The 27,986-nt window shown below is 40.3% G+C and overlaps 1 protein-coding gene across 9 annotated transcripts in view; it reads right to left on the bottom strand.

Moving 5' to 3' along the window:
* Window positions 1-13,011: 13,011 nt before the first annotated feature.
* ANKRD44 (ankyrin repeat domain 44) overlaps window positions 13,012-27,986 on the bottom strand; it is a 310,102-nt gene continuing 295,127 nt past the window's right edge. For 5 of the 9 annotated variants that reach the window (XM_045078511.1, XM_013045696.2, XM_013045697.2 and 2 more), the window contains 6 exons: window positions 26,867-26,950; window positions 25,393-25,538; window positions 24,871-24,953; window positions 21,051-21,133; window positions 19,746-19,837; window positions 13,012-17,367 (listed from right to left, as the gene is read on the bottom strand). In XM_045078511.1, coding sequence (XP_044934446.1) covers window positions 17,120-17,367; window positions 19,746-19,837; window positions 21,051-21,133; window positions 24,871-24,953; window positions 25,393-25,538; window positions 26,867-26,950 — 736 coding nt within the window. In that variant the 3' untranslated portion in view covers window positions 13,012-17,119. Of the gene's footprint in view, window positions 17,368-18,955; window positions 18,992-19,745; window positions 19,838-21,050; window positions 21,134-24,870; window positions 24,954-25,392; window positions 25,539-26,866; window positions 26,951-27,986 lie in introns of all 9 variants that reach the window. The other 4 variants (XM_045078509.1, XM_045078510.1, XM_013045699.2 and 1 more) reach the window with 2 other exon arrangements.

Consider the following 27,986-nt stretch of genomic DNA (forward strand, 5'->3'; position numbering starts at 1 on the left):
TCACCAAGTTTTCTTCATTCCTCTTTAACTATGGAGCTTGGAGCTAGCTCTAAAGGACAGTATTAACCCACCATTAAGTAGAAGAACTGATTTACCTCCCAGCTCCTGTTTATGCATTCCAGCCTCTTTTCTTCTTAAAAGCCTTATTGCAGAAACAATAAACATAAACACGAGCATAAATTCAGAACAAAAGTTGCCCACAGTTCTGTCACATAATTAGATCACTGTTCTAATTTTTCTATGTTACATTCTTAACATTATGCCAGGCACATTTCCCATTTAGATACAATTTTACCATTCCCTTATTCTCTCCTCCTTTTTTTTCCTTTTTTTTTTTTAAAGATTTTATTATTTTTTTATTTGACAGAGAGAGAGAAAGAGAGAGAGAGGGAGGGGCATATACCCTTCTCCTGTAACATTATATCGTAAGTCCTGTCATATCTTTGTCCATGACCATCCAGTAGGTAGATGCTTATAAACATATAAATGGATTTTTTGCTGATGTTTGAGATTGTAACGATAAACATTTCACTGAAACTTCCTGTTTTTAACCATACTTAATATCACTTAACCACATTTATTATTTTTAATAGCTTCATATCATTCCATATTAGGGATATAATAGAATGACATTCAAATTGTCTCTGGTTTTTTTCTTTCCCACTAACAGAGAATGCAATAAACAGGGGCGTCTGTCTGGCTCAGCTGTTAGGACGTGGGATTCTTGATGGTAGATTGTTAAGTTTAAGCCCCACATTAGATGTAGAGATTAGTTAAAAATAAAATCTTCTAAAAGATGCAATAAACATTTTGGCATTTACATCAATGGTTTTCTGAAGGACTAATATTCAACTTGTTAGTTGCTGAGAAAGTCTGCGTGCCAGCAGTAATATCCTTAGACTCGCGCCCCCTCCCAGAAGGCAATTGTTCTTGTCCTCCTTCAGTTATGCTCCTCCCCATGGGGTAAGGAGTTTGTGGGCCAAAGGGGATGTGCCCAATTATAATCTATGACCTTCTATCAGACTATTTTATATTCAAGATGCTGAAACTCCCTACTCAAAAGTCTTGATCCTAATAACAGAGCTACATGGGTCATTTTCATTGGTCCATCCTCTTGAAGACAACTTACACCACCATTGCAAACACCCACAGGCCTGAGGGGCAACCAAGGGGCCGACGGTATTAACAGAGCTTGGTCATGCAGGCTAAGGTGTCCATATGTGTATTCAAGACTCCTCTCAGTGAGAATCAGGCTGTGGGTAGGAAGAAACTCCAGTGGGACATGAGCTACCAGTTGAAGATGGAGGGCTACCTTCCCTGTGCTACTAGGGTCTGACTCAGAAATTCAAGGGGGGCAATAATTTTATATCTGAACCAGTTCTTCTAGATTGTCATGAAGGCATACTTGTCAAAGCATGGTGACAGAATATATTTTATTTACTCATTTTTTTTTCACTTTAAAGTATTTAAACATCTCATATAAAAACCTCCATTTATACTCTTGCCAGAACCTAAAAATGTTAGAGGCAGGTCCATTTGTTGGTGTTTATTTTGATTAGTGTCTGTTCTGACTGGGAAGTATCTGTGCCAAATTGGCTGTTAAATATTTTAAATTTCATCCTTGCTTAATTGTAATTTTATCTCTGTAGCATCAATTCCCCAAAGTAGGATTGCTTGGTGAAAGGGTATGTGTAATTCTAATTTTAATGGGTATTAACGTATGCCACATTTTATCATTCACACTTAATGTCCTTAAAGTCAGGAGGCATCTTATAATCAAAGAAAAGAAAGTATTATATTATTATTTAATTGGCAGGTTTTTTCTTTGTTTGAGAAAATAATGGTACATCTTTGTTACAGACTGAATGTTTGTGTCTGTTCAAAATTCATATGTTGCAACCTAATCACCAATGTGATGGCATTAGGATGTGGGGCCGGGAGGTGATTAGGTCATGTGGGTGAAGCCCTCATGAATGGGACTCATGCCCTTGTAGAAAAGACTCCAGAAAGCTCTCACACCCCTCCCTCTATGTAAGGATAGAGAGAGAAGATGGCTGTCTATGAAATAGGAAACAGGCTCTTACCAGACACCTAATCCGTGGTACTTTATCTTGGAATTCCCAGCTCCAAAGCTGAGAAATAAATGTCTGTTGTTCAAGCCACCCAGTCTATGGCATTTTTGTTATAGCAGCCTAAATGGACAAGACAATCTTACAATTGCCAACTTAGATTTGATGAAATGCAGTATTGTCCTATTGTAGCAATTCCTCTACCCACTATCACTGTAGGAGAGTTCCCATTTTTTAGCCAGCACTATGTAGTATCACTCTTTTTAAAAATCTTTTGCCAATATTCTGAGTAAAAAATAGTACAGCACTTGCTTTAATTTGGACTTCCCTATTTATTAGTGATGAGATTTAAAAATATATACTTATTAAATATTTGACTTCTCTTCTATAAATTATTGATTTATATCCTTTTCCTATTTTAAATTGTTTTCTGTGTTTTTATTATTATGAAAGTTCTTATTATATTATAGGTAGTAAACTTTGTCTGTTCTACTGTAAATAGAAATTGTACAGGTGAGAAATGAGATGCCAGGAAATGGTTGGTGATTCACCCCCAGATCTCCTACAGTGTGAGCAGGCCTTGATGCTCAAGTCAGTTTTTTTCTGACATCTTCCCTCCTGGTTCCCCTGATAAAATCAGGAATTCTATATGCACTGGGTGGGATGTGATCTGGGAAACCTCGGTGACTAATGAAACCAGAGGCTCTGGTTCCCCACATCCCCTGGTCCCTGCCAAGGTTAGACAGGAAGAAACAGAATCCAAAAATATATAAAAAGGATTATGTACCATTACCAAGGGATATTTATCCCACATAGCCAAGTTGATTTAACATAAAAAAAATTGATGTAATTTATCATATTAATAGAATAAAGGACAAAGGACAAAAGCCACATGATCAGTCATCTCAGAAGATGAAGAAAAGCATTTGGCAAAATCCAATCCCATTTCTTAAGTTAAAAAACTCAATAAACTGGAAATAGAAGGAAACTTCCTCAAACTGATAAGGAGCGCCTGTGAAAAACCCACAACTAAAATCATAATTAATAATAAAGACCAGATTCTTTCCCCCTATGATCAGGAACAAAATAATGATGCTTACTCTCATAACTTCTATTCAACATTACACTGGAGCTTCTAACCCGGGCAGTTAGGCAAGAAAAAGTTTAAAAAAATGTCTAAATTGAAATGAAGGAAGTGAAATGATCTCCATTTTCAGATGACATGATGTTATATACAGAAAATCCACTAAGAAACTATTAAAAGTAGTAAATGAGTTCAGCACGGTTGTAGGATGCAAGATCAATTTTTATAAATCAACTGTATTTCTATACATTAGCAGTGAAAAATCTGAAAATGAAATTAAGAAAATAATTCCCTTAATGGTAGCATCCAAAGGAATAAAACACTTAGGAATAAATTTAACAAAATAATTGTAAAACCTGCATAGTGGAAACTAGCCAACACTGCCAAAAGAAAGACCTAAATAAATGGAAAGACATCCTATGTTCAGGGACCAGAAAACTTAATATAGTAAATTTGCAATACTCCTCAAATTGACTTACAGGCTCTAGATGTAAGAGCAACACCTATAAAACTTTTTTTTAAAGATTTATATATTTACTCAAGTGGGAGAGCAAGCGAGAGAGCATGAGTTGGAGGGGCAGAGGGAGAGGCAATCTCAAGCAGACCCCATGCTGAGTGTGGAGCCCGTTGCAAGGCTCCATCTCACAACCATGAGATCAGGATCTGAGCCGAAACCAAGAATCAGACACTCAGTGGACTGTGCCACCCAGGTACCCCTATCTATACCTATAAAACTCCTAAAAGAAGACATAAGAGTACATCTTTATAACTTCAAATTAAGCAGTGGTTTTTTAAGATATGGCACAAAAAACACAACTTTGGTGTCTCAAAGGACACTATCATGAAAGTAAAAAAACAACCAATAGGATAGGAGAAAATATTTGCAAATCCTATATCTGATAAGGCACATGTATCCAGGATATGTAAAGAATTTTACTGCTCAACAACAACAAAATAAGTAACTCAACTTTAAAATGGGCAAAGGGGGGCGCCTGGGTGGCTCAGTGGGTTAAGCCTCTGCCTTCGGCTCAGGTCATGATCTCAGGGTCCTGGGATAGAGCCCCGCATCGGGCTCTCTGCTCAGCAGGGAGCCTGCTTCCTCCTCTCTCTCTGCCTGCCTCTCTGCCTACATGTAATCTGTCTGTCAAATAAATAAACAAAATCTTAAAAAAAAAAAATAAAATGGGCAAAGGATTGAATAGACATTTCTCCCAAGAAGATTGACAAATAACCAATAAACACAAGGAATAATGTTCAATATCATTAGTCCTGAACCAGAAATGCAAATCAAAACCACAATGAGAAACTACTTCACATCCACTAAGAGGGCCATAATAAAAATAAATGGGGGATAAGAAGTATTGGCAAGGATACAGAGAAATTGAAACTCTCATATACTGCTGATTGGACTGTTTGACAGTTGCTGTGAAACATTTTGGCAGTTCCTAAAAATATAAATCTAGACTTACCCAGGAACTTCAGTAATTTCACTTCTAGGTAAATACATAAGAAACCTGAAATACAAGTTCATACAAAAATCTGTACACAAATGTTCATAGCAGCATTATTCATAATAGCTCAAAAATAGAAACAACTCAAATGTCATCGACTGATGAAGGGATAAACAAAACGTGGCATATCCATACAATCAAGTATTATTTGGCTATAAAAAGGAATGAAGTAATAATATGTGCAAAAAAATGGATAAACTTCGAAAACTTCATACTAAGAAGCCAATCACGAAGACCATATATTGTATTATTTCATTTATAGAGAATGTTCAGAATAGACAAATTCATAAAGACAAGAAATAGATAAGTGGTTGCAAGGGAAAGGGAGAAGGAGGGAAATAGGGAATGACTGTTAATGGATGTGGGATTCCTTTTTTGGGTGGTGCAAATTTACAGAAATTAGATAGTGCTGCTGATTACATAACTGTTTTGTTGTTGTTCTTTTAGGTTATTTATTTATTTCACAGACGGAGATCACAAGTAGGCAGAGAGGCAGAGAAAGAGGGAGGGAAGCAGGCTCCCCGCTGAGCAGAGAGCCCGATGTGGGGGTCGATCCCAGGACCCTGGGATCATGACCCAAGCTGAAGGCAGAGGCTTTAACCCACTGAGCCACCCAGGCACCCCTGTTTTTGTTGTTTGTTAAGTAGAATGTTCTATTTCTTTATTTTTTCTTATTTTAATTCGATTTTTTAAGTTTACATCCAATTAGCTGACATTTAGTACATTAGTTTCTGATAAATGTTTAATGATCCATTAATTGTGTATAGCACCCAGTGCTCATCACATCACGTGCCCTTCTTAATGCCCATCACCCAGTTACCACCCCCCCATTCTTATCTGCAATCCTCAGTTTGTTTCCCAGAGTCAAGAGTCTCCCATGATTTGTCTCCCTCTCTGATTTCTTCCCATTCAGTTTTCCCTCCTTTCCTCTATGGTCCTCTGCTCTATTCCTTATATTCAAATATAAGTGAAACATATGATAATTGTCTTTCTCTGGTTGACTTCTTTCCTTTTTTTTTAATTTTAATTTTAATTGTTTAAAATTATTTTTTAAAGATTTTTATTTTTATTTATTTGACACAGAGAGAGAGATCACAAGTAGGCAGAGAGGCAGGCAGAGAGAGAGGGGGAAACAGGCTCCTCACTGAGCAGAGAGCCCGATGTGGACCTTGATCCCAGGACCCTGGGATCATGACCTGAGCCAAAGGCAGAGGCTTAACCCACTGAGCCACCCAGGCGCCCTGATTGACTTATTTCACTCAGCATAATCCTTTCCAGTTCCATCAATTGTTGGGTCCCCAATATTGGGTCCCCCAATAGTGGGTCTATGATTAAAGGATCGAGACTGATACAAAGCAAAAGTCAAGCAAAGCTTTATCTCGCACCAAGCATCAAGAATCAAACCGAACGTCAAACAGACCGATCGGGGCCGCCCCTTACAGAGAGGACAACCTGTCTCTGTTTCACAGACTAGCTTTTATAGAGCAAAGGCCATGTGGTTGGGCCTGGCCACACACAGGTGGCCAATGAAATTGTAACACAGAGAAAGCTACACAGTCATTCTAGGTGACCAACTGAATTACAATTTACCCTAGTAGACATTTGAACCAGCCTATCACCTTGGTTAGAATTGGTACCCAAAAGGTGCCCAAAGGGCGGGGCCCATACTCCTTGGTAGCTAGGAGACAGTATGCGTCCCCACTGATTGAATATCTCCACCTGGCCTGACCCACCCTTATATTTGGGCTTTTTTTAAAACCTGGGACTGGTTTCTGGGACTTGTTTTTAAGTTAAGTTCCCGGGGAGGCAGGGGCAGAGTTAATTTAAGTTTTACTGCATAAACAACAAAATGGCAGTTCAATGGGGGTGGGGCCGCTCTGGCTGCATAGACCCTTACACCGTGTTGATGTATGTGGTAAGTGTCCATCCTTTCTGATGGCTGAGTAATACTCCATTGTATATGTGAACCACATCTTCTTTATCCATTCTTTTTGAAATCACTAAACACTACTGAATTTGATACTTTAGAAGGGTGGATTTTATGATATATCAATTACATTTCAATAAAGCTGCTATTGGAAAAAAAAGTGGTTGCTGGTTTTGGAGCATGGACCATAGTTAACCAACCCTCTGTTGCATAATATTTATGTCACAGAAGAAAGACTGCATAGTGTTAATTTAAAAAAGGGGGGACTATAGAAAAGAAAAGAAAAATTGGCTTCAAGCTGTTTGTTTTCCTCCCAGTATAAATAGCGTGGTAAGATTATGAACTCTTACCTAGGTTTGTGACTAGGTTTGTGACTAGGTTTGAATCCCAAGTTTGTCGCTGGTTACTGTGTGTTTTGGCAGGTGATAATAAATGACATCTACCTTCTAGGGTTGTTCCAAGGATGAAATGGGTTGATACATGTAAAGCTCTCACAGGAGGGCCTGGCACACAATAAGCATTCAGAGTGTATAGGCTATTTTTATTCTTCCCTCCAACTGGAAAAATAGCTTGACTAATTCAATGAGATGATTTTTATTTGGTGTTCTGGTCACAACCAACAGCTTCATAAGAAGGTCCTCTGTTCCCCATCTGGGTCACTATCAGATCATGAGGCCGGCAGCAAGAGAAATGAAGCTGGATCATTAATACACACTAGAAAATATGTTCTTATCTCTATGAAATATTGTTAGAAAAATATGTTCTTATCTCTAGGAAATATTGTTGGCATCCTGAAAGGCTTTTCTTTTTCCATATCTAAAATATAGTGTGGGAGAGTAATTTGTTCTCTCAATCTAATTTCTAGTGTCAGCTGTGACATCACAAAGCAAACTCCCAGATGGCACCGACTGAATCCTTTATCAGCTTCGTTAGCACTGATGCCAGAATGAAACTGGCCCAGCAGCCTCATCAAAATTTCCACGCTAACGGGTAGACCCTTGGGAATGAAGGTAAGCAGAAAACCAATCATTAAGTAACATACCTCTAATAAAATTGTCATCGATTTTAAGTAACAATGAAAGAGCAAGGAGTAAACTCAAGACTGAAAAAGAAAGGAAAATGGAAACACAGCATGGGCTTAGAAACACTTCTTGAAAAAAGAAATTCAAAAGGGAATTATAAAGCCAAACTCACTTTCTATCTTTTTAGTTAAAAATTGAGATTTTCAGAAAAAGTTAATATTTTAAGGCAAATTTACTTTTCACTTGGGAAGCAAGACAGAATTCCAATGATTTTAGTCTTTTGTCTTCCGTGGAAGGCCCACTGGGAAGTATTCGGTTTTTCAGTGTTATCATCACTGAGACGATTGTCTGACCCACACGTCTCCTTTGTTCATTCTGCAGCTCTTAACCATCTGTCATGTTTTCTGGAGAGCCTCGTGAAAAATTTTAGGTTAAACCAAGTGGTCGTAAAAGCTGTCATTGTATTATAATCAAGGCCTGGTGGAGGTTTTTCCTTGTATTTTTTTGTTTGTTTGTTTGTTTTAAGAAATGCACTTGATCATTCTTACCTTTTTATTTATTTTTTTAAAGATTTTATTTATTTATTTGACAGACAGAGATCACAAGTAGGCAGAGAGGCAGGCAGAGAATGAGAGAGAGGAGGAAGCGGATTCCCCGCTGAGCAGAGAGGCCAATGCGGGGCTCGATCCCAGGACCCTGGGATCATGACCTGAGCCGAAGGCAGAGGCTTTAACCCACTGAGCCACCCAGGCGCCCCCATTCTTACCTTTTTAAAAGCTTCATCCTAATCCTGGACCCAAACTTCAGTCTGATAATAAATCAGCTCTGAGTCATAGATGTTTCAAAATGGCTGTATTTTCTCCTCCGTTTTGCTCAAATGCTATGTTAAACCTGGGGCCATTTGTTACGTTGGACTCCTCCGTTTTTACTTCCTCACCTCCCACGCTTTCTCCTTCACTCATCCTCAACCGCCCACTCCTTGGCTTTGTCAGCATCAGAAGTGTCCCTCCTCTGAGAGCGCGACCTCGGGCACCCCAGGTTTAGCTTAGCGACTCTGATGCGACAACTCGGCCGCTCTTCCATCTTGCCAGGACCTTCAGTTCAGGGACCACACCACTTTCTCACTCCCCGTCACCTCCCTCACACCTTCGGTTCCTTCCTCACCCAGTTTAGAATCCATAATCTCTGCAATCGTGTCTGTTGAAGTCACCAGAGTCCCACAGCTCCCCTTGGACTCACCTGGCAAAGCTCTATCCCTGTTTAAATCCCGCTACTTACTCTTTGCCTGTACCCAAACGTCTGACGAAAAACCCACCAGGATGACTGGCAAACTAGTGGTTGTAAATCTTAGCTAGACTAAGTCTTACTTGGCAACCATCCCGTGCTGTTCTAAAATGCTCCTTCCAAACCTACTGTCCCACCGCTTCTCACACCCTCTTCCTGCTCTCTGGAAGACACTCTCTCAGCATCAAAATGATAAAGGATCTCCTGTCTTAAAAAACAAACCCCTCTCCGTTCTCCAGAGCTTCCTTCAGCTGCTGCCTTTTGTCCTCTCTTCCTTCCGTCCTCCGATTGCTGTGCTCACCAACTCCGATGCATCTGCTCTTGGGAATGTCTCTGATAAATTTGGTGTAGCTAAATCCAGTGCCACTCTGTCATATCTTATTTGACCTCCCAGAACTGATAGAGACAGTAGATGCGACTAAAACTCCTTTTCCCATGACATTCCTTCCCAGTTTTCAGAGATACCAGGTTCTCTTACGTTCCCTCCTTCCTCACCAGCCACTCCTCCCTGATGGTCTCTGCTAGGTCCTCTCTTCTTCCTGACCTCTACATGTTGGTGTGTCCATGATTCAGCACTCCCGTCTCTCTCTATTCCCAAGGCCATCTCCCATGGTCATCTATAAGTACAGCCCCAGCCTCTCCGCCAAACTCTACACTGTTCCCTTGACATCAAACCATCAGCAAGTTCAGCCAACTCTACTTTCAAGAATACCCCAAGATTGCCACATTCTCTTGTTGCCACACCAATCCAAGCCACCGTGCTTACTTATCTAGACCATTGCTGTGGCCACTGAACTGGTCAGAGTGATCTTTTCAAAATGAAACAGGACCACAGCCATTTTTCTGCTTAAAACTTCTCCAGGTGATTTTTATCACATTCAGAGTAAAACAGAAGCTACTACTTCGGCTCATGAAATCTAGTAAGATCTGGTCTCAGATTGCTCTTAATGTCATCTTCTACCACCCTCCCCCACCCTACAAGTCTCCAGCCATATGGGCCCCATTTCTGTTCCTAGAACATACCAAGCTCATTTCTGCCTTTGGGTGTTGGCACTGACTGTTCCCTTTCCTCTGATCTTTATATGGTTGGCAACTTCTTGTCATTAAGATCTGAGCTTAGATTTTGTAATTCTTAGGAGACCCGACTGTAAGAAAGATGGGTTATTCAAGTTCTCAAACCTGCTGTGCACGTTCAACTGAATATAGACAGGGGCAAGGTTTTTGTACTCTAAGTACTGCTTCAACATTTTCACTTTTGAAAATTACAAAATTCTTCTAGATTTAACTTCATTAATCTGTCACTTCTCGATGTGGGTGGCAGCCAGACAGACCAAAAAAAAAAAAAAAAGTATCCTAGAAATTGTTGTCTACTAGTGCCCAGAGAACTATGTGAAGGAACAGTTCTTTGTTGCCAGAACTTTCTGGGTGACTGTGGCCCAGGTGCCCCATCTTTGTGAAGGGGGTTCCCCACCTGTGAAGAAGAGACAAGATTCCCTGGTTAAGACAAGAAATGTATGTTTGCATATGTACATTCGTGTATTTAATAACAAAAGAATTAAATCTTTGTCTCAAATCTATACAGTGCTTTATCCTTTTCCACTAACCTGTGTGTGATCTTTTCTGGAAAAAACACACAATCGGGGACCATTCCTGGTCTTTGCTTCTGAAATTCTTTTTCTTAAGCTTAGAGCCCGTTTATGCAACTCCTGTGAAAATAGATGTAAAAATACGGCTGGCTTCACAAATAATTAATCGACGAAAAATGACTAAGAAACAGGAGATGAGGAGGCAGACGAGCAGGAGGTGGGGGAGCACAGGCATTGGGGGTGGGGTAGCCGCACGCAGGCCTTGGTGGGAGATCGGTTCCCCCGGCCTCGTACTGTTAGTACAGTAAATGCTAGCAGCAAACCCTCGCACCCACCAGTCCCTGGGTCAGTCGCAAATGCTCCACATTTTCCAGTGACTCCCTGGAGTGCTCCAAAATTAATGAATGGAAGAGGCCATTATCTCTGCTGCTTGGTATTTTACAGCAAATGTATCTTTAGCATGAAATTTGCTACAGACAATTTTCATATAGTGCTTTTACCCACAATATTTTTATGTTACATTAGTAGCCTTTCAGCTTAATGTCTTTGTGCCTTGCAAGCTAATTCTGGAACACATGAAGTGTGTTAAACGAGGGATGGATGTGTGGGCATCTAAACCTACTGAGTGGAATTAGAGAGAAGGATCCTTTAAAAAAGCAATTTGGAGACAACGCGCCCACATCAATGTTCAACAACAGAAACGGTGCCGTGAAGGTCATGAGCTCCTCTCTGCTTGCTTGAGAGAGCACAAGTGAAGTCAGGGGATCCCTACGTTTTTCTTGAATTTAGTAAACAAAAAGGTAAAGTAAACAATTTCCTTAGCAAGGAAAGAAGCAAGCAAGAAGTTATTCCAGGAGGACGCTAGATTCTGGAGGGACACTGTGACAGATCCGGTGTCATAACCTGCTTCCCAGATAGTTTCCAGTGATTCCTGCCTCCTGCTCGTCACACCCTTTGGTAATAACCCTTCCCTTGAATGTGGAACAAATCCAGGGACTTGCTTTTTATGAATAAAATATGGGGGAAATGATGGAATGGCACTTCAGTATTCAGTTTAAAAGCTGGCACGTCTGTCTTGCACTTTCTCTTTCTGGGTTTTCTCAGCTTGCTAGTTCTTGTGACGTAAGGTGCCATGTTTGGAGCTGCCGTTTTTTGGAATGGCCCATTTGGCATGGAAGTGAAGGCAGCTAACGGCCGTCAAGGAACTGGAGCCTCAGTCCAACAACTCACAGAGAATGTGCCAACAAGCATATGAGTGAGCTTAGAAATGGGTCTTTCCCTGGCTCACACCATGGTTACAGCCCCGAGGGCCCCGTGGCAGAAGACCCACCTCAGTCATGCCTGGACTCCTGACTCTCAGACACCATGAGATTTAGTAAACATTTGCTGTTTGAGGCCACTAGGTGGCTGTTACATGACATTGTAACAGACATGTAACAGACATGACATCTGTTACATGAGGTTGGATAACCAATGCACCACTCAGCTCTAGACTATGGAGAGTACCCACCTTAGGTGTGATTCCAGCTTTACAGTCTTCAGGAATGACGAGCACCCACAGCTGCATACTTGAGTAAGGAGTGAGACTTGCAAAGAGCGAAACCTCCTGAACACCTCTAGCAGGAAAAAAACGCCAACAACCGCAAAAATTATTGCCAGGACGGCATAAAAGAAAGAACATATTGGCACAGGTTGTGCATTGAGAGTGTCAATTATACACAGTCGAACAAATTATCTAATTTCTCTGGGATTCCGTCTCTTCGTGGAAAAGATGGCGCCGGGGCCAGGCTAGACTTAGCAAGAACTGCAAACTTTCTAAGACACTGCTTTGAGGAACTCAAGAGGGCCCCACCCTGAAAGCTCTTTCTCATCCACTGGAAACAGTGTCACTGGGAATTTGTTCCTTAACACTTCTAGGGGCTGTCCCTGAAATGATTACTTTAGCAGAGAAATTTTGACTGGTGAGGACAGAGGAAATTCTCCAGTGACGTCTAAGAATAGTGCGGAGAGTTGCGACCCTGTGTTGTGGTTTTAGTGGCGGCCACAAAAGGAAGTGTGGTTGATTCCACCATTTTGATGACTTGGTAGGCTTCCTCCTTTCTGATATATGTGATCTACACAATCAGCCCCATCTCCCCTCTCACCTTGATCACAAGGGAGCTGGAGCAAACTCCCATTCAGTCATAGCCACTGTATTAAATGTGACGGTTCCCGTTTTGTATTCTTTTTCCCTGTCCTCATTTTTCTACTTCTAGTTTATCACACGCCCTTTGTTGCAGGCCAGCTCAAATCATTTCCAGAAAACGGGCCTTAATATATAGAACATACACAAATATACATGTCTGACTTCCCTGGACCCCACCAACTGCAATGTTACAAACAGAAATGCAAATCTGGAAAAATTCTTCTATCTTGATTAGTAATTCTCAAAATGTAAAGTCATTTTGGCTTTGGTGGAAGCAAAGATGTAAATTAGCAGAGCAACTGGTAAAAAAGGATAAATCAGAAAAAGTAAAGACAAACACAAATTGCAACAATATTTGTACCGTTTTTATTTGTAAAAATAACCATCTGAATGCATTTCCATAGTATATTACAGTTAAGTACTTCATTACATTATTAGCATTCAGTAGTTGAAAAAGTATTAAACTGTGCTTGAAAAGATTCAGATTGGTTCAAAGTCATTCACTGAACTAAAAGTCATTTCCCCCATTTTTACAGTCATGACATTTACCAGAGTCATTCAACTCCAATTTACATAAGCAAACATTACAGACAAAATCCCACTGAAAGCATCAAACAGTATTTTATGCTGTTACAAATATGTTATGCAAAATATAACACTGGCACCAGATTTGTATCATCGTGCTTTGCAAAGATATATTGCACATGCTAAAGCATAAAATATGTAGACAAAACTACCAAACAAAAGGTATTTGCATTGAATTTTTAGATCACTGCATAAGAAACGCATAGAATTACATTTTTACACACACTCAGATTGTCACTATCTTGAAACGCTTTTCCCCTCTAACATTGACCTATGGTTTACAGTTTTGTAAGAAGAAAGCATTTTAGCACTGCAAAATTAAACATTATCCCTATAGAAAACTTCAGCATTTTCATTTTCATTTCTAAGCAGGTAAGGGGAAAGAGGAAAAAGACACTTTATACATTCAAAGAAAGGCTGAAATGAAAACTCACTGGTATTATATTGCTCTGATAACACTCAAAGGAAAAAATACAAAACATTTCACAGAACATCTTCAGAATATACAAATATAAAAAGGCACTCTAACTTCGTATTACAAGACAAAAAAAAGGGATGAGTTCTTCAACCAACGCAACAGATAAGCAAACCAGGTTGCTCAACAGGACGAATAGTGCAGCAGATCCGTTTGATGTTCTTGTTCTAATTTCATAATCAAATAAAAAAAAAAATCAAGCAGCTGTTGACTGCCTAAAGTACCAAAACATACTACAGTGCCCTTTTAGTAGTGATAAATAGAAATCCCCTGAGCTTTTTACTGTAGAATCATAGCAGATTTTAGGCAATTTGGAGATAGTAATGGATTTACCAAGGACAGGCAGACACGGCGAATAGGTAAGTGCGATGAAAACGTGATCCCTGTGAATATGGTTGAAATACAGACTAAAAATAACACAGTCAGGTAGAAAGCACTACACAACCAAGACTTGCTTAAAAGCACAAAGCTCTGTGTGTGTGTGTGTGTGTGTGTGTGTTTTGCTTAGAAAGCTACATTGCAAATCTAGTTCTATTTCTAAGAGATGTACTTAAAACACACAGAACTCATAGTTTTTGAAGTCACTTCCTAAAGAAAAAAAATTTGGTCTCGGGGAATGGAGAAACAGTGAGAGAGTGGGAGAGAGATTTGATTCCATGGACAATTCACGGCGAGCATGAGTTCATTTTGTTCTTTTGTTCTCCTTCTTTCTATCCGTGAGAGAGTGGGGAAAAGCCAAAATGCAGCTGTGTGGAGAGAAGTGTCCCCGGGCCAGCACTGCTTTGCTGCCACCTTCGTTGTTCTCTGTGCTACTCTACAGGAAAAATGTGAATGCTGCTTCACCATTACAAGCAGGCATTTCCTTTCCTGCTTTAAACGCCAATGCACCAAGATTTCCATTCACTTCTAGAAAAAGACACCACAGTATATCGTGCTTTTTTTTAGCATTGGAGCTTGCTTCCTTTTCAGTGTTTTGGTAAAGATAAGGTTGTTACTGCTCATTAGCAATTTATCTACTTTTCAAAAACTGCGTCTTCTCTAAACGAACAAAAAGGACAGAGGAAGGAGGGGGACCACAACACCAAAACATGAAAAAACAATGTCGGTGGTGTCGAAAGCTTCCCGGGAAATTATTACCAATTCTGTAAGTCCTCTGAACAAGTTCTCATTTGTGAAGAACCCAAGGTGAGTTTTGCATTAAGTCAGGATATTAAAAGAGTAAGAGTAAAGTCTTTTATGATTAGATGAAAAATAGGATACAGCGTGTGTATTTGATCCAGATATGCTAGAACACTGTTTTAAAAATATCTCACATACGTTAGAAAATAGAAATTTCCACGGTTGAAAATGGAACTGACTATAAAATGTCAGAGTCCTGACAACATGTTTCTCTCCCGTTTCTTCCTCAAGTGGAAAATAGCACATGAGCTGGTGATTTGTATTTCCTCTCCTGGTTACACGTGCTCACACACTGACATCATTTCCCATTAGGTTCCTGGGACCACGTGAGATTTTCAGTGTGTTCAGAGTAATTTCTGTAAATTTCTTTGGGCCACCTTTGTGCGTATGACCCACCACACACCTCAGTTCTCATCTTGCAGAAGAGCATAAGGATGGCAGTGTCTCCCAAACGCTCTAGGCTGGCTACAGACTGGGGCTGAGCAATGGAGGCTGTACCCCTCTTCAACCGACGTGGAAGAGCCCGAGGAAACCTCAGCAGGGGAAATGCTGGGCTTGGCCCCAGGCTGGCCGGTTAGCCCAGCGAGGGTCCTGCGTGCTTTCCTGCTTTTGTGTTATTCCAAGTAAGACACGCAGCGATTAAAGCAGAGAACAACCAGTGGATGTTTCCTCGGCCTTTGTTTCATTTCAAATAAATATAAACACATTTACATCAAAAGTATATGAACATTTTTCTCTAGTTTGGCAAAAAAAAATAAGCCTTGGTCAACAGGTCATCAGTTACAAATGTTAAGCCACCAACCAGAAATCTGTGTCATAAGAAATATAAAACACAATAAAGACTGTTACACAAAAAGATTACATTTTAACTCCATAGAAAAGCTACTTCAGTTCTCACTTGCATTTTGAAGGAAAGCAATTTAAATTCTTCTGTTTTAGACTGAAGCAGTTTGGTCCTCACGTACAGCTGGTTGATGAACTACAGACATATATATATATATATATATATACACATATACATATACATATGTGTGCGTGTGTATGTGCGTAATGTTTAAAGAGTCTCATTCTTCTTTTTGTACAGCTATTCCAGGTGCAGAACGGGGTCCATTTGACCTAGAAGCTTTGGCAGAGGGAGCAGACACAGTATTCACTATGTTGATTCGATCATCAAGCAACTATCAAGTGGCTTTAATTTTCACATCACCCATTTCTACCTTCTGTTTTGTACCTTGTTTCCTTTTGTTGTCACCCTTCCACTCACTTGGTATGACCTTGACTGAGAGGCTCATTTAATACTTTACTACTGATAAGCAACTAATGGTTCTGACCTTTTTCAAAAGCTAGCATTCTGATTTAAGGATGAACTAACAAAAACATAAATAAAAGGTAGCCACATATTAAATCTGCATATGTCTCAAAGTTCTGGTGCAATACAATTTTTCACCTGAAATATTATTAGACAGATTTGGGTTCAATCAGGCAGTGGAAAATTAGTCCCAGGCTCGTTACAGGGAGTACTGGGGGCCGTATTTGTGTTAAAAGAAAAAAGCAACTTGAATTTTTGGTGAATTTTTCCATTCATCTGGCAACTTTAATAAAAATCCTTGGAAAGAAGTTCTGGGTATTTAAGTGCTTGCTATAGAGAGGATATGCATAATTGGACTCCCTTAAAAAGATTATTACAGGCATCATTTCGGAAGATGAACACCTCTAGCTTTGGCTTCTAGTGAGGAAGTAAACATCAAAGTGAGAAGAGGTTTGAGGCAATTCCTACCCTCTCTTCCCCTCCCCTCAGGGGACACGAATGTCACATCGATATACTTCTGAGAGCTCACTGCTGAGTGAGTAAACAACAACAAAAAACATTCTTTCTAGAGAACCATTCCCCCTCAATTGCATTATGCCAAAAGAAAAAGAATCAAATGCATTTTTTACTTAAAATGTCTTACTTAAAATGAGAGGTAGACTTGCACAGAAGTAGCTTAGATCTAAGGAAAACATGAAAACACAAATAAAAATCAGGGCCCATTTCTGTGAGTGCCTTGCCCTACAGCCTAGCTGCCCTCCCTGGATTTGATTACTTCCTTTTCTACCGGCTTCTGGAAGCCCAGGCCCATAATAATACTCAAACACAACATAAGCCTGGAATTCATGTTTCTTTCCCTTCTTCCAATATGGGTGATCAAGGAAAAGCTTCTACAGTCCAAAGTCAAAACGTTTCGGAATCAGAGTCATTTTCATTGTACCCATCCTCTGAGCCTACGTTGTTACTGCACAGGCTAACCATGCTACCCAGATTGGAGAGGGTCGTCCTGCTCAAATTGTCTTTTTTAAAACAAACGAAGTTGACAGCCGTCATTGTACTGGAAGGAGAAAAAGGCATCATGGTAGCCAAAATGAGGGCCAGGCAGTCAGCCACGTCTTTGTTAGGAGCGCAAGCCAGGGCCGGGGTATGACCTGGGCGTAAATGCAGACAAGGCAGTGGTTAGTCCAGGAAATCCAAAGGCGGCGTGAGCATTCCACAGTACATCTCATACGACCTCACACGCGGAGATGTATGTTGAGTTAGAAATCATGCCAGGCAAAAAGAGGAGTTACTTCCCACAAGTCATGCTAGGGGTCAGGCTAGAGGGAACTGGGAAGGGGAGACATTTTATGAAGGGGACTTGGTTTTTCCATTTACATGACAACAAGCACTATGTTACCCGAAGTTAGGCAGAACTCTAGTCTTCATCTCATGAACAGAAACACAAGGGGGCAGGGGTGGGACCCAATTACAGACACACACAAACAAATGACACCCCCCAACACAAAAACAAAAACAAAAACACAAAAACAAAAACAAAAACAAAAACAAAAACAAAAATGACAGCACCAGGACAACCACAGAGGTGTTTCCACTTGAAAGCACACGCACACCAAGGCACACCATGCGCCTCAGGCTTGGGCCGGAACACTCTCATTCTGAGAACAATGACTTTCATAGCATGTCGGATTAGAAAACATTGAAAATCCCAAGTCTGCAAATGCGACTAACGCAGTTTTCTTGCTTTACGTGTGTTTATATAAAGTATGTACCCATGAACTCGTTCTAGGGAAATGGAATCATTGGAGCAGATCAGACAGGAAAGCACTGGCTGTTTGCGATTTAAAATTTACTATCATTTAAGAGAAATTTAACAGAATTTTTAAAAATAGCAACACCAACCAACCAAAGTCGCCCAACAATGATTGGTGTGGGAAAATGGTTCTGGAGTCCTGTCATTCGCCACCATTTAGACTTGATGGGTCCCATCCGGAAGAGAAAACTAACTTAACACGTGCAGGGGGAGGTAGATACATTCTGTGACTTAATTACCGCCCTTATCCAACCTTCATTCCACTGACCTGAAAGGGTCAGCCTATGCCCTCCACCCGCAGATTTCCTATTACGCTTCCCTTATTTATTCAGAGCTAGTGGCTAGTGTGATAAAACTCCACATTTCGTCAACTCCTATCAACATTGGAGAGTTTCTGCCCCTCCCCCAGCCCCCAACAGATGGTTCCTCTCTGCAGCATGGAACCAAGTAAGAACAGACGGGAATCTGAACCTTCCGTCCCATGCAAGTCCCGGAGGAGTAAAGGATTTATGAGTGTCGTGCTGGACAGAACTGCCTCAGACTGTTCCCAGGCCTCTGGGATGCAAGTGAGCTCCAGAAAGGCCTCAGCTCCACTGATCCAGGGCTCTCGTTCCTAAGATTGCTGTTGGCAGGGGAAGCCTCAGATGCAGCACGGAGAAAGACACGACTGATTTCTTTTGAGCTCTCTGGGCCATTTTGAAGAAAAAACTGTGTACTTCTGCATGCCAACCCTAAGCTACATAATAGTGGTAAGGGGGCGAGGGAAAGGAAGGAGGGACAACCGAGGAGAGGAGGCGACAGGGAACTTTCTGCACCTCCTAGATGAGTCAGGCTGGGGACGGAGGGGGGTACATGCTAGGATAAACGGGGCTGCAAAACAAAAGCTAGTAGGAATTAGCTAATGATGTCATATGGCTAATGCTTACTTCTGAGAAACAGGCATGGGCTGCTAGTTCCAATACCTGTAATAAGCATTAATTGAGTTGTGTTAATGATAAATGCCACAATTAATGACACATTGAAAAAATTACATCATTCATAAATATCCAGAAATTCGTCTTTCACTCCCCATGGTTAATAGGTATTGTGCTTAAAATGGTATTTCACATAATTCTGTTATTCATTCACTTTCCAAGGAAGCAGAGTAGAAAGCTTCTGTTGAGAGTTCATTTAGAAAAGGAATGTTACAGAGATCAGGAGAAGCTTTCAAGCCTAGAAAGTCATTTAAAAATTGTACTCATGCTCCCCAAATATCCTTACTGAGAATATGAGTTTTGATCTGTTCTTTAAAAAGAAAAAAAAAAGTTTGATCTCAGAATGAACTGAAATACAAAGACCTCGGTCTTTCTCGGAGCCCTTGAGCATGCACTAATGCCATGTGTGGTCTCTAACTCTCCAGCGCACGCAGTTAGAATTCTGAATGCCCGTCTGCCAGCTTTTCAGTGTGTCCAAAAGGGCTGAGCCGCCACGCTGAGGGGTTAGAGAGGAGCTGCTGGTGTCACATGCAGAATGGAAGGCACTGGTGGGCTGTGCGTGGATCACGTGTTTTACAAAGACAGACAGGACAGACTATCCCTGTTGGATGTCTCACACACAGAAACTGCCAAGGGGGAGAGAATTCTTACTGCCTTTTTAATGAGCACCTATCATCCTCACTTCCCCCGGCTTCACAGCACAGGGAAGGCACCTGCGCAACTGCTTACCGTTCCCACTTACCGTTTTCATCCACAGCGAGTACACAGGCCCCTTTGGCCAACAGCTCCTCAACCACCACCTTCAAGCCGTTTCGTGCAGCAACGTGGAGAGGTCTGAAAGAAGACAGCAGCCAGCGTCAACTGGGATACGGATTTGTGTGAGAACGTGTCATTGTGGGGAGCTGCATTGCCAAAAGGAAGAAAATGCTTAAGAAAATACTTAATAAATATAATATATATAAATATAAAGTAGATTTATATATAAATATAAAATAAATACTTAAGAAAATACGTGCATATTATTACTTTTTTATAATAAAAATATTTGTCGACCAGATCTTTTCCAGGTGTTAACCTTCAACTCTTTTTCCATGTCGGCCCAGATTTCTCTGCAGATATGACAAATATTCTGGATCTCAAATGACCTCAATGACAGTAAACAGGAAGCCAGAAAAGGAACGTAAGCTCTAGCTTGCTTTCTACCTTCCTTTCTACCTCAGCATTTGAGTCACTGTTTCACACGGTACATCAAGATGACTGGTATTAATATCACCCATATATATTTATCTTAAACCTCCCTGTTATTACTAAATGTACTAAATGATATTTTGTTGAATTTAGAATACCTTAAAGAATAATGTCAAACCCAGTATATTCATTTCTGCTATACACTTCTTAAGAAACTTAACGGGAAAAAAAATCCCAATATTCCTTTGCCCTTAAATGTAGGTAATTTCCTAAAATGGGAAATGAATCAGATTTAGGTCTTTCATGCTGAGGAGTACACTGAACTATATTAAAATATAACGAAGACAAACTGCTTAGAAACTCTTCAAATGTATTCTGAGAACATGATTTATAAAACTGTCATTTTCCAGTAAGAACACATAATGCTAATATATTATATTACAAAATTCCATGAAGGCATAACAAAATAAAGATTCTAACTAAAAATGTCTAGCTTGGTGTGCCTGGGTGGCTCAGTAGGTTAAAGCCTCTGCTTTCAGTTCAGGTCATGATCCCAGGGTCCTGGGATAGAGCCCCGCATCTGGCTTTCTGCTCAGCAGGGAGCCTGCTACCTCCTCTCTCTCTGGCTGCCTCTCTGCCTACTTGTGATCTCTGTCAAATAAATAAATAAATAAAATCTTAAAAAAAAAATGTCTAGCTTGGTCAGCGTTTGTAGGTATGTGACTCTAAACTTCGTGAAGGGGAAGCCAGGTCTGTGTTTTTCACCACTGTATTCTCTGGTACACAGGATACTCTAAATATTTACCAAATCAACGACTATGAATCTGGGTCCAAATCAAACTTTAGAAGTCACACTTACGTCTGCAGTGCATTATTTTTTGCATTAATAAGGCTCTCATCTTGTATCTTGTCAAGTATTAACAAGGCACATTTTTCATGACCCTAATGAAGAAAAAAAAAATGGTAAGAAACACGGGACAGAAACAGAGAAAGGCTCCTGAAAAATTACTTCATTGGGCTTTAAATTTAAACTGAACATCATTTGCCTAAAAACATTTTATAAGGCAACTTTCTGAGTAATTCCTTTTTCTTCTAAAAAGCAAATGGTTAAAGGACCCTAGACTCTTAAAGATTCTAGGTAAGGTCTTAGGACTTGAATAATGTAAACTTGATCTAAAATATTAATATAGTGGGGCACCTGGGTGGCTCAGTCGGTTAAGCGGCTGCCTTCCACTCAGGGCATGATCCCAGAGTCCTGGGATCCAGGCCCACATAGGGCTTCCTGCTGGGCGGGAAGCCTGCTTCTCCCTCTCCCACTCCTCCTGCTTGTGTTCCCTCTCTCACATTCTCTCTCTCTATCAGATAAATAAAGTGAAATCTTTAAAAAATATATATTAATATTTCGAAGATCACTGCAGCAGTACTGTTGAGAGAGCTGAGGCAGAAGCTAGCTCAGCAAAGCCAACTGGCAAACAGAGAGGAGAATTAGAAGCAGCCTTTTACATCCATCAGCGCTACTTTTTAAACATATGTCAAGTCCCATCTCCTTCCTCAAGCCTTCACTGACCACTTCAGGGACCCATCTACCCTTGAAATCTCCATGATGTCTGTTATCAGTATCACTTATCACTGTGAACTGCTTCATGCTGGAAAACGACTGTCAGGAAAGCTCCTTCTTTTCTTCCTCAATCAGGGCAAGATACCTGCTTGTATCTTAAAGGAGATGGTTGATAATTAAAAAAAAAATTAACTGAAAAGTCTAGAGACCCTTCTACGATTTCAGGTCTATGCCCTGGTTTCCTTAACTTTGATCCTCAAAGTGTGGCGCACAGACCAGCAACCTGGGAGTCAGAAACGTTGAATCTCAGGCCCCACTCTAGACCTGCATTTTGACAAGAGCCTCTGGTGATTCCTTTTGCATAATCAAGTTTGAAGAGCACTGAACTTCTCTTCCTGAAAACACTACACTTTGAAATAAACTTCATGAAATGGAGCCCTTTCTGGGGTTTCCACGGGCTTCCCAGAGCAAGAAGTGAGAAAGTACAACGGCTGAAAGGAACAGCCAAAGCATCTGGTACCACAGAGGACACCTTTAACACCATGTTGACGCCAACCACTACCACTGGTGTTAACTACAGTCACACACTATAATGCCTTATAAGGGAGCCCCAGAAATGTCCATGGAGTTGTCCTTGTCACGCACTGCCGGTGGAGGGTAAATGGTTGTGATCTTATGAGAGGTACATTTGGGCTGAAAAATCTTCACAGCTATAGACTCAATGGTTTTACATTTAGGAATCTATCTTAAAGGAACAAGTAAGAATTCTTAAAAAAAAAAATTCTCTACAATTAGCACCACCTATAGTAGCATATGTTTGAAAACAAGCAAATGTCTAACCACTGAGGATGGTTGGAATAAAGGATGGCACATTCTTAAGGTAGAATACCATATGTTTTCTAAAACGTGATACAATTTGATATCTAAAAGAAAGATATTCATGGGTTGTGTGGGGGACTCTGTCCGTTAAGCATCGAACTCTTGATTTCGGCTCAGGTAATGAGCTCACGGGCTTCAGCAGGGGGTCTGCTTTAAGATTCTCTCCCTTTGCCCTTCCCCCCGCTCTCTCTGTCTCTCTAAAATAAATAAGTCTTTAAAAAAAGCTTCATAAAATACAATTCAGGAACAAAAGCAGGTTTTAAGGTTTTAAAACATGATCTTGTTTTTGTAAAATTGTGTATATTTATATACCATTTATCTTTTATGGAAGCAGGAATCTTGAGCTACATGTGAACACAATGCTCTTAAAAAAAGAAAAGAAAAACAAAAAACCTCGAACACATTCCTTGCATTGAACTGTGGACCAGGAATAAAAGGGCAAAGGGTAGAAATGCACACGAACGCACTTATTTGCCTCCGAGGAGAGTATTTTTGGGGCTGTGTTATAAATTACAATGTCTTCAAAGGGAACAAAATGAAAACAAGTGGACCTGGTTGTATTTAAGAAGCCACATAACTAAGGTCCTAACCTGTGTTTAAACCCAAGTTGATGTGGAATTTTGATCGGAATGGTATTAAAAGTATAGATTGCTCTAGGCAGAATAGACCTTTTAACAATGTTTATTCTTCCGATCCAAGAGCATGGAACGGTCTTCCATCTTTTTGTGTCTTCTTCAGTTTCTTTCATGAGTGTTCTGTAGTTCCTCGAGTGCAGATCCTTTACCTATTTGGTTAGGTTTATTCCCAGGTATCTTATGGTTCTTGGTGCTATAGTAAATGGAATCGATTCTCTAATTTCCCTTTCTGTATTTTCATTGTTAGTGTATAAGAAAGCCACTGATTTCTGCACATTTGATTTGTATCCTGCCACGTTGCTGAATTGCTGTATGAGTAGTAGTTTGGGGGTGGAGTTTTTTGGGTTTTCCATATAAAGAATCATGTCATCTGTGAAGAGAGAGAGTTTGACTTCTTCATTGCCAATTTGGATACCTTTTATTTCTCTTTGTTGTCTGATTGCTGTTGCTAGGACTTCTAATACTATGTTGAACAAGAGTGGTGAAAGTGGGCATCCTTGTCGTGTTCCTGATCTCAACGGGAAGGCTGCAAGCTTTTTCCCATTGAGGATGATATTTGCTGTGGGTCTTTCATAGATAGATTTGATGAGGTTCAGAAATGTTCCCTCTATCCCTATACTTTGAAGTGTTTTAATCAGGAACGGATGCTGGATTTTGTCAAATGCTTTTTCTGCATCAATTGAGAGCACCATGTGGTTCTTCTCTCTTCTCATATTAATTTGTTGTATCACATTGATTGATTTGCGAATGTTGAACCATCCTTGTAGCCCAGGGACGAATCCCACCTGACCATGGTGGATAATCTTTTTAATGTGCTGTTGGATCCTGTTGGCTAGGATCTTGTTGAGAATCTTAGCATCCATATTCATCAGTGATATTGGTCTAAAATTCTCCTTTTTGGTAGGGTCTTGGCCTGGTTTGGGGATCAGGGTAATGCTGGCTTCATAAAAAGAGTCTGAAAGTTTTCTTTCTGCTCCAATTTTTTGAAACAGCTTCAGGAGAATAGGTGTTATTTCTTCTTTGAAAATTTGGTAGAATTCCCCAGGGAATCCGTCAGGTCCTGGGCTCTTGTTTTTTGGGAGGTTTTTGATCACTGCTTCAATCTTGTTATTAGATATCGGTCTGTTCAGGTTGTCGATTTCTTCCTGGTTCAATTTTGGGAGTTTATAGTTTTCGAGGAATGCATCCATTTCATCTAGGTTGATAAGCTTATTGGCATATAACTGTTGATAATAACTTCTGATGATTGTTTCTACTTCCTTGGTCTTAGATGTGATCTCTCCCTTTTCATTCATAATTTTATGAATTTGGGCTTTCTCTCTGATGTGGTACTACACCCCCTAGAGACAGAGGGAGTGGCAACATCAGGAGACAGACTGCGTAAGAATGGAGGTGGCCAATGCCCTGGAAAGCATATCCTCGTCAACCCCTACGTGGGTCTGCCCTGTGGCTTCTTCCCCTTCCATCCTGCTGACAGTGGACAACACCCTGAGAAAACGCACATCTTATGAGCCATGGTACACACTTCTGAGATAGCATTTAAGTGGTTTAACGGTATGAGTATGATTACAACCCGAAGTAACAGTGTTTCAAATTCATTTACATACTTTGCTACTAGCCAGATGTAAGGATGTATTCAAGTCTTTATCCTTGACAGTCAGATCAGCCAGGGCACTGTTCACCAAAATATCTACAGAAAAAGCCAAAAGAGAGTTACTTGGGTGACATGCTAATTACAATAACACATTCAAATTAGTATGGACACATCATCATAGCTAATGTTTTTAAAGAGAAAAAGGAAAAATGTATTGCCCTATTGTTCTGTTGAAATCCAAGGTCTACAGACATTCATTGTAATCATCTTTGTAGCTTTGTTATTTCCAGGTAAAATAATTCTGTTGCTGTATTTGGTCTCTCAATGTTGAGTTCTTTTATTGTTCAAAGACAAGGTCCACCAGTTATCAAGTAACAGGGGACTGAAGACAATTAGCAAGTAGAATCGAGTGGCTTAAATAAAACGTTGGCCTTCTTTACATGCATATACCAAGACACTAACTGGTTTCTTGGTTTTACAAAGTTACTGCGGTTGGGTTGGGCCTGAGCACGAAGCCCGCCAGCCGAGCACATACCCACAGCGCCTGCCTGCCCGTTCTCGGCCGCCATCATCAGTGCTGTTTTCCCTGAATTATCTGCTGCATTCACTTCTGCATTGTGTCTCAGAAGAAGCTGCAAGCACTCCACGTGGTCAGCGAATGCCGCCGCATGCAGGGGTGTCCTGATGATGGAAAACAAATAGGATTCTAGCTCCCTTTAAACGCAACACTCTCTCTGTATACGCCTGAGAAACATGGGCACAGTGTCATCCCAGGGACTTAAAACTTCTCAGTTTACAGAAATAACAATTAGGCCTTCTCTCAAGTCCATTCTGTGTGGACACTGAACGGTCACCTATGTGAATGGCGCCCCCTAGATTTGGAGGGTGGCAGTGGTGGCCCTGATAATAAAATCAGCATCTTTACTGATCCTTTGATGTTGAGTTCCAGTGACTTCTCATTTTTGATAAAGATATTTTCAGATTTGGAGTGCCTGTCTGGCTCAGTCGGTAGAGTACGTGACTCTTGAACTTGGGGTCGTGAGTTTGAGCCCCACACTGGCTGTAGAGATTACTTAAAAAGGATACTTTCAAAATTGAGCCTTAAATTTGCAGATAGTTGGGTATTTAAATAATAAAAAAGTCTCCATTATCTAATATGGAGAGTTGATTTTTCTAAGAGATTGTATTATTTATCAAAATTAAAAATTAAATCTAAATTAAAAATTAAAAATTATAGAGGGCACGGATTGCATGGAGCACTGGGTGTGGTGAAAAAATAATGAATACTGTTTTTTCTGAAAATAAATAAATCAATTTAATAAAAAAAAATAAATCTAAAACTTCATCTCCAAGACATACTTGGTCATGTGAACAGACACATAAAATACTAGGCTGTTTCATAGTAAAATATTAGAAACAACTAAATGTTCTATAAAAGAAGGCAGGCTGAATAAATGTCTGTCCATTCAATGAAGTGATATCCAGCTTTAAAAAGAATATGATAAATCTATATATTCTGGCATGAAAAGTTCTCCAAGATACACTAAAAGCAGAGCACTGCAATAGAATTCTCCTATTTGCATAAAAAGAACATGAGCATATATTTTCATATATGGTTATAGCTATGTACAGAAAATATTGGAGAGGATATAAAAATTTTAAAAGAATAGTTTAAGGTAGTTTTCTAGATGGAAGAAAAGACTAAGAGTAATTTCTTCTAATTATATACCCTTTATTATATTTAATTTTTAAAAGCCATGCTTTTAGAGGTGCCTGGCTGGTTCACGAGGTAGAGCATGTGACTCTTGATCTCAGGGTTTTAAGTTTGAGCCCCATGTTGGGTATAGAGATTATTATTACGGAAACAAAATAATTAAAAAAAAAATAAAAACCATGCTTTTATGTTACTTTTTCAATTAAAAAGTAACAAGTGTTTGGCTACTTTGCAACCACAAAGCAGAGACTAAGACTGATCAAGACAAGAAGCCTGCCGCCTTAGGGTCACTTACCTGCCTTTGTCATCTCTGCAATTGACAATACTGGCATCTATGGCCCCGAGAAGCAATGATGCACAATTCTCATGGTCATTTATTCTAAAATGAAAATAGATTTTACATTAAAAAATTTAACATTAAAAAAAATTATATATGCCTTCCTACTCCATCTTCCCAGGCACCGTATATTTAACAATCAGACACATTAAAAAATGTCTGGTGCAAATCTCTGTGCTTTCTGTTCTGTTCAAATAATTCAAGGAGACAATTTAGGTCCTACAGATAAACTTCACTTAACGTTTCCTGAGGCAGGCAGTCTCACTCTCAGGAGTCCTTCTGAACCGTTTTAGTGACGAGGTGGGATTTGAAGTTGACTCCTCACAGCCGAGAGGAGCGGACACGGAGACAAAGTACCTGCCGAACCCTCTGAGTCCACTGTTCCTCTTGCTGCCAAGGGCTAAGGGTGGGTCACTCTTGGATTTGAGGTCTGCCTCCTTGTGTGTAACTCTCTAAGCCAAACAAACTTTTTCCAAAACTTTTTAAGGGAAAGTTCCCAGAAAGATTATGTGATGCAGGAAAGGCTCTGGGACAGCCAGAGTGGGAATCCACAACAATAGCAGACTAACAGGGACCTTTAGGTCAGCCCACAGCGTAAGCCATTGGGAGATTTGTAAATGAAGACAAAACCACAGACTGTTTTGACCCATAGCACATTAATGTCTATATAGGGAAGAGCTGAACTCTTAAAAGCCATTTGGGTGTCCACCCTGGTAAAGAAAGCTTGTGAAGAGTAAACGATCTATAGTTAATGAGAACCTCGGAAGGCAAAGCCACAAAATGGATGGGCGTGGGTTGAGCACTTAAAAGCCGTTAGAGTGCTCGCCACAGACATCTAAGACTCCCACCATAGAATAAGTCAGTTACGGAACAGGCTAGACTGACAGTGGGTCACTCGCCAACCTCAAGAAAATTTCCATGCAACAAGGTACACTGAATCCCAACACCACACAGATCCCAAACCCAGTGGCACATCTCTTTCAGGTATTAATTTGGCTCCAAGAGACTCAAGCCTTCGCTAAAAAAACGAGATCCTCGAGTTTCAGAGAACAGAGCATTCTGCCTCCCAGAACACTTG

This window comes from Mustela putorius, unplaced genomic scaffold (genome assembly GCF_011764305.1).
Source record: "Mustela putorius furo isolate JIRA1106 unplaced genomic scaffold, ASM1176430v1.1 tig00000275_pilon_pilon_pilon, whole genome shotgun sequence".
Classification (NCBI taxonomy): Eukaryota; Metazoa; Chordata; class Mammalia; order Carnivora; family Mustelidae; genus Mustela; species Mustela putorius.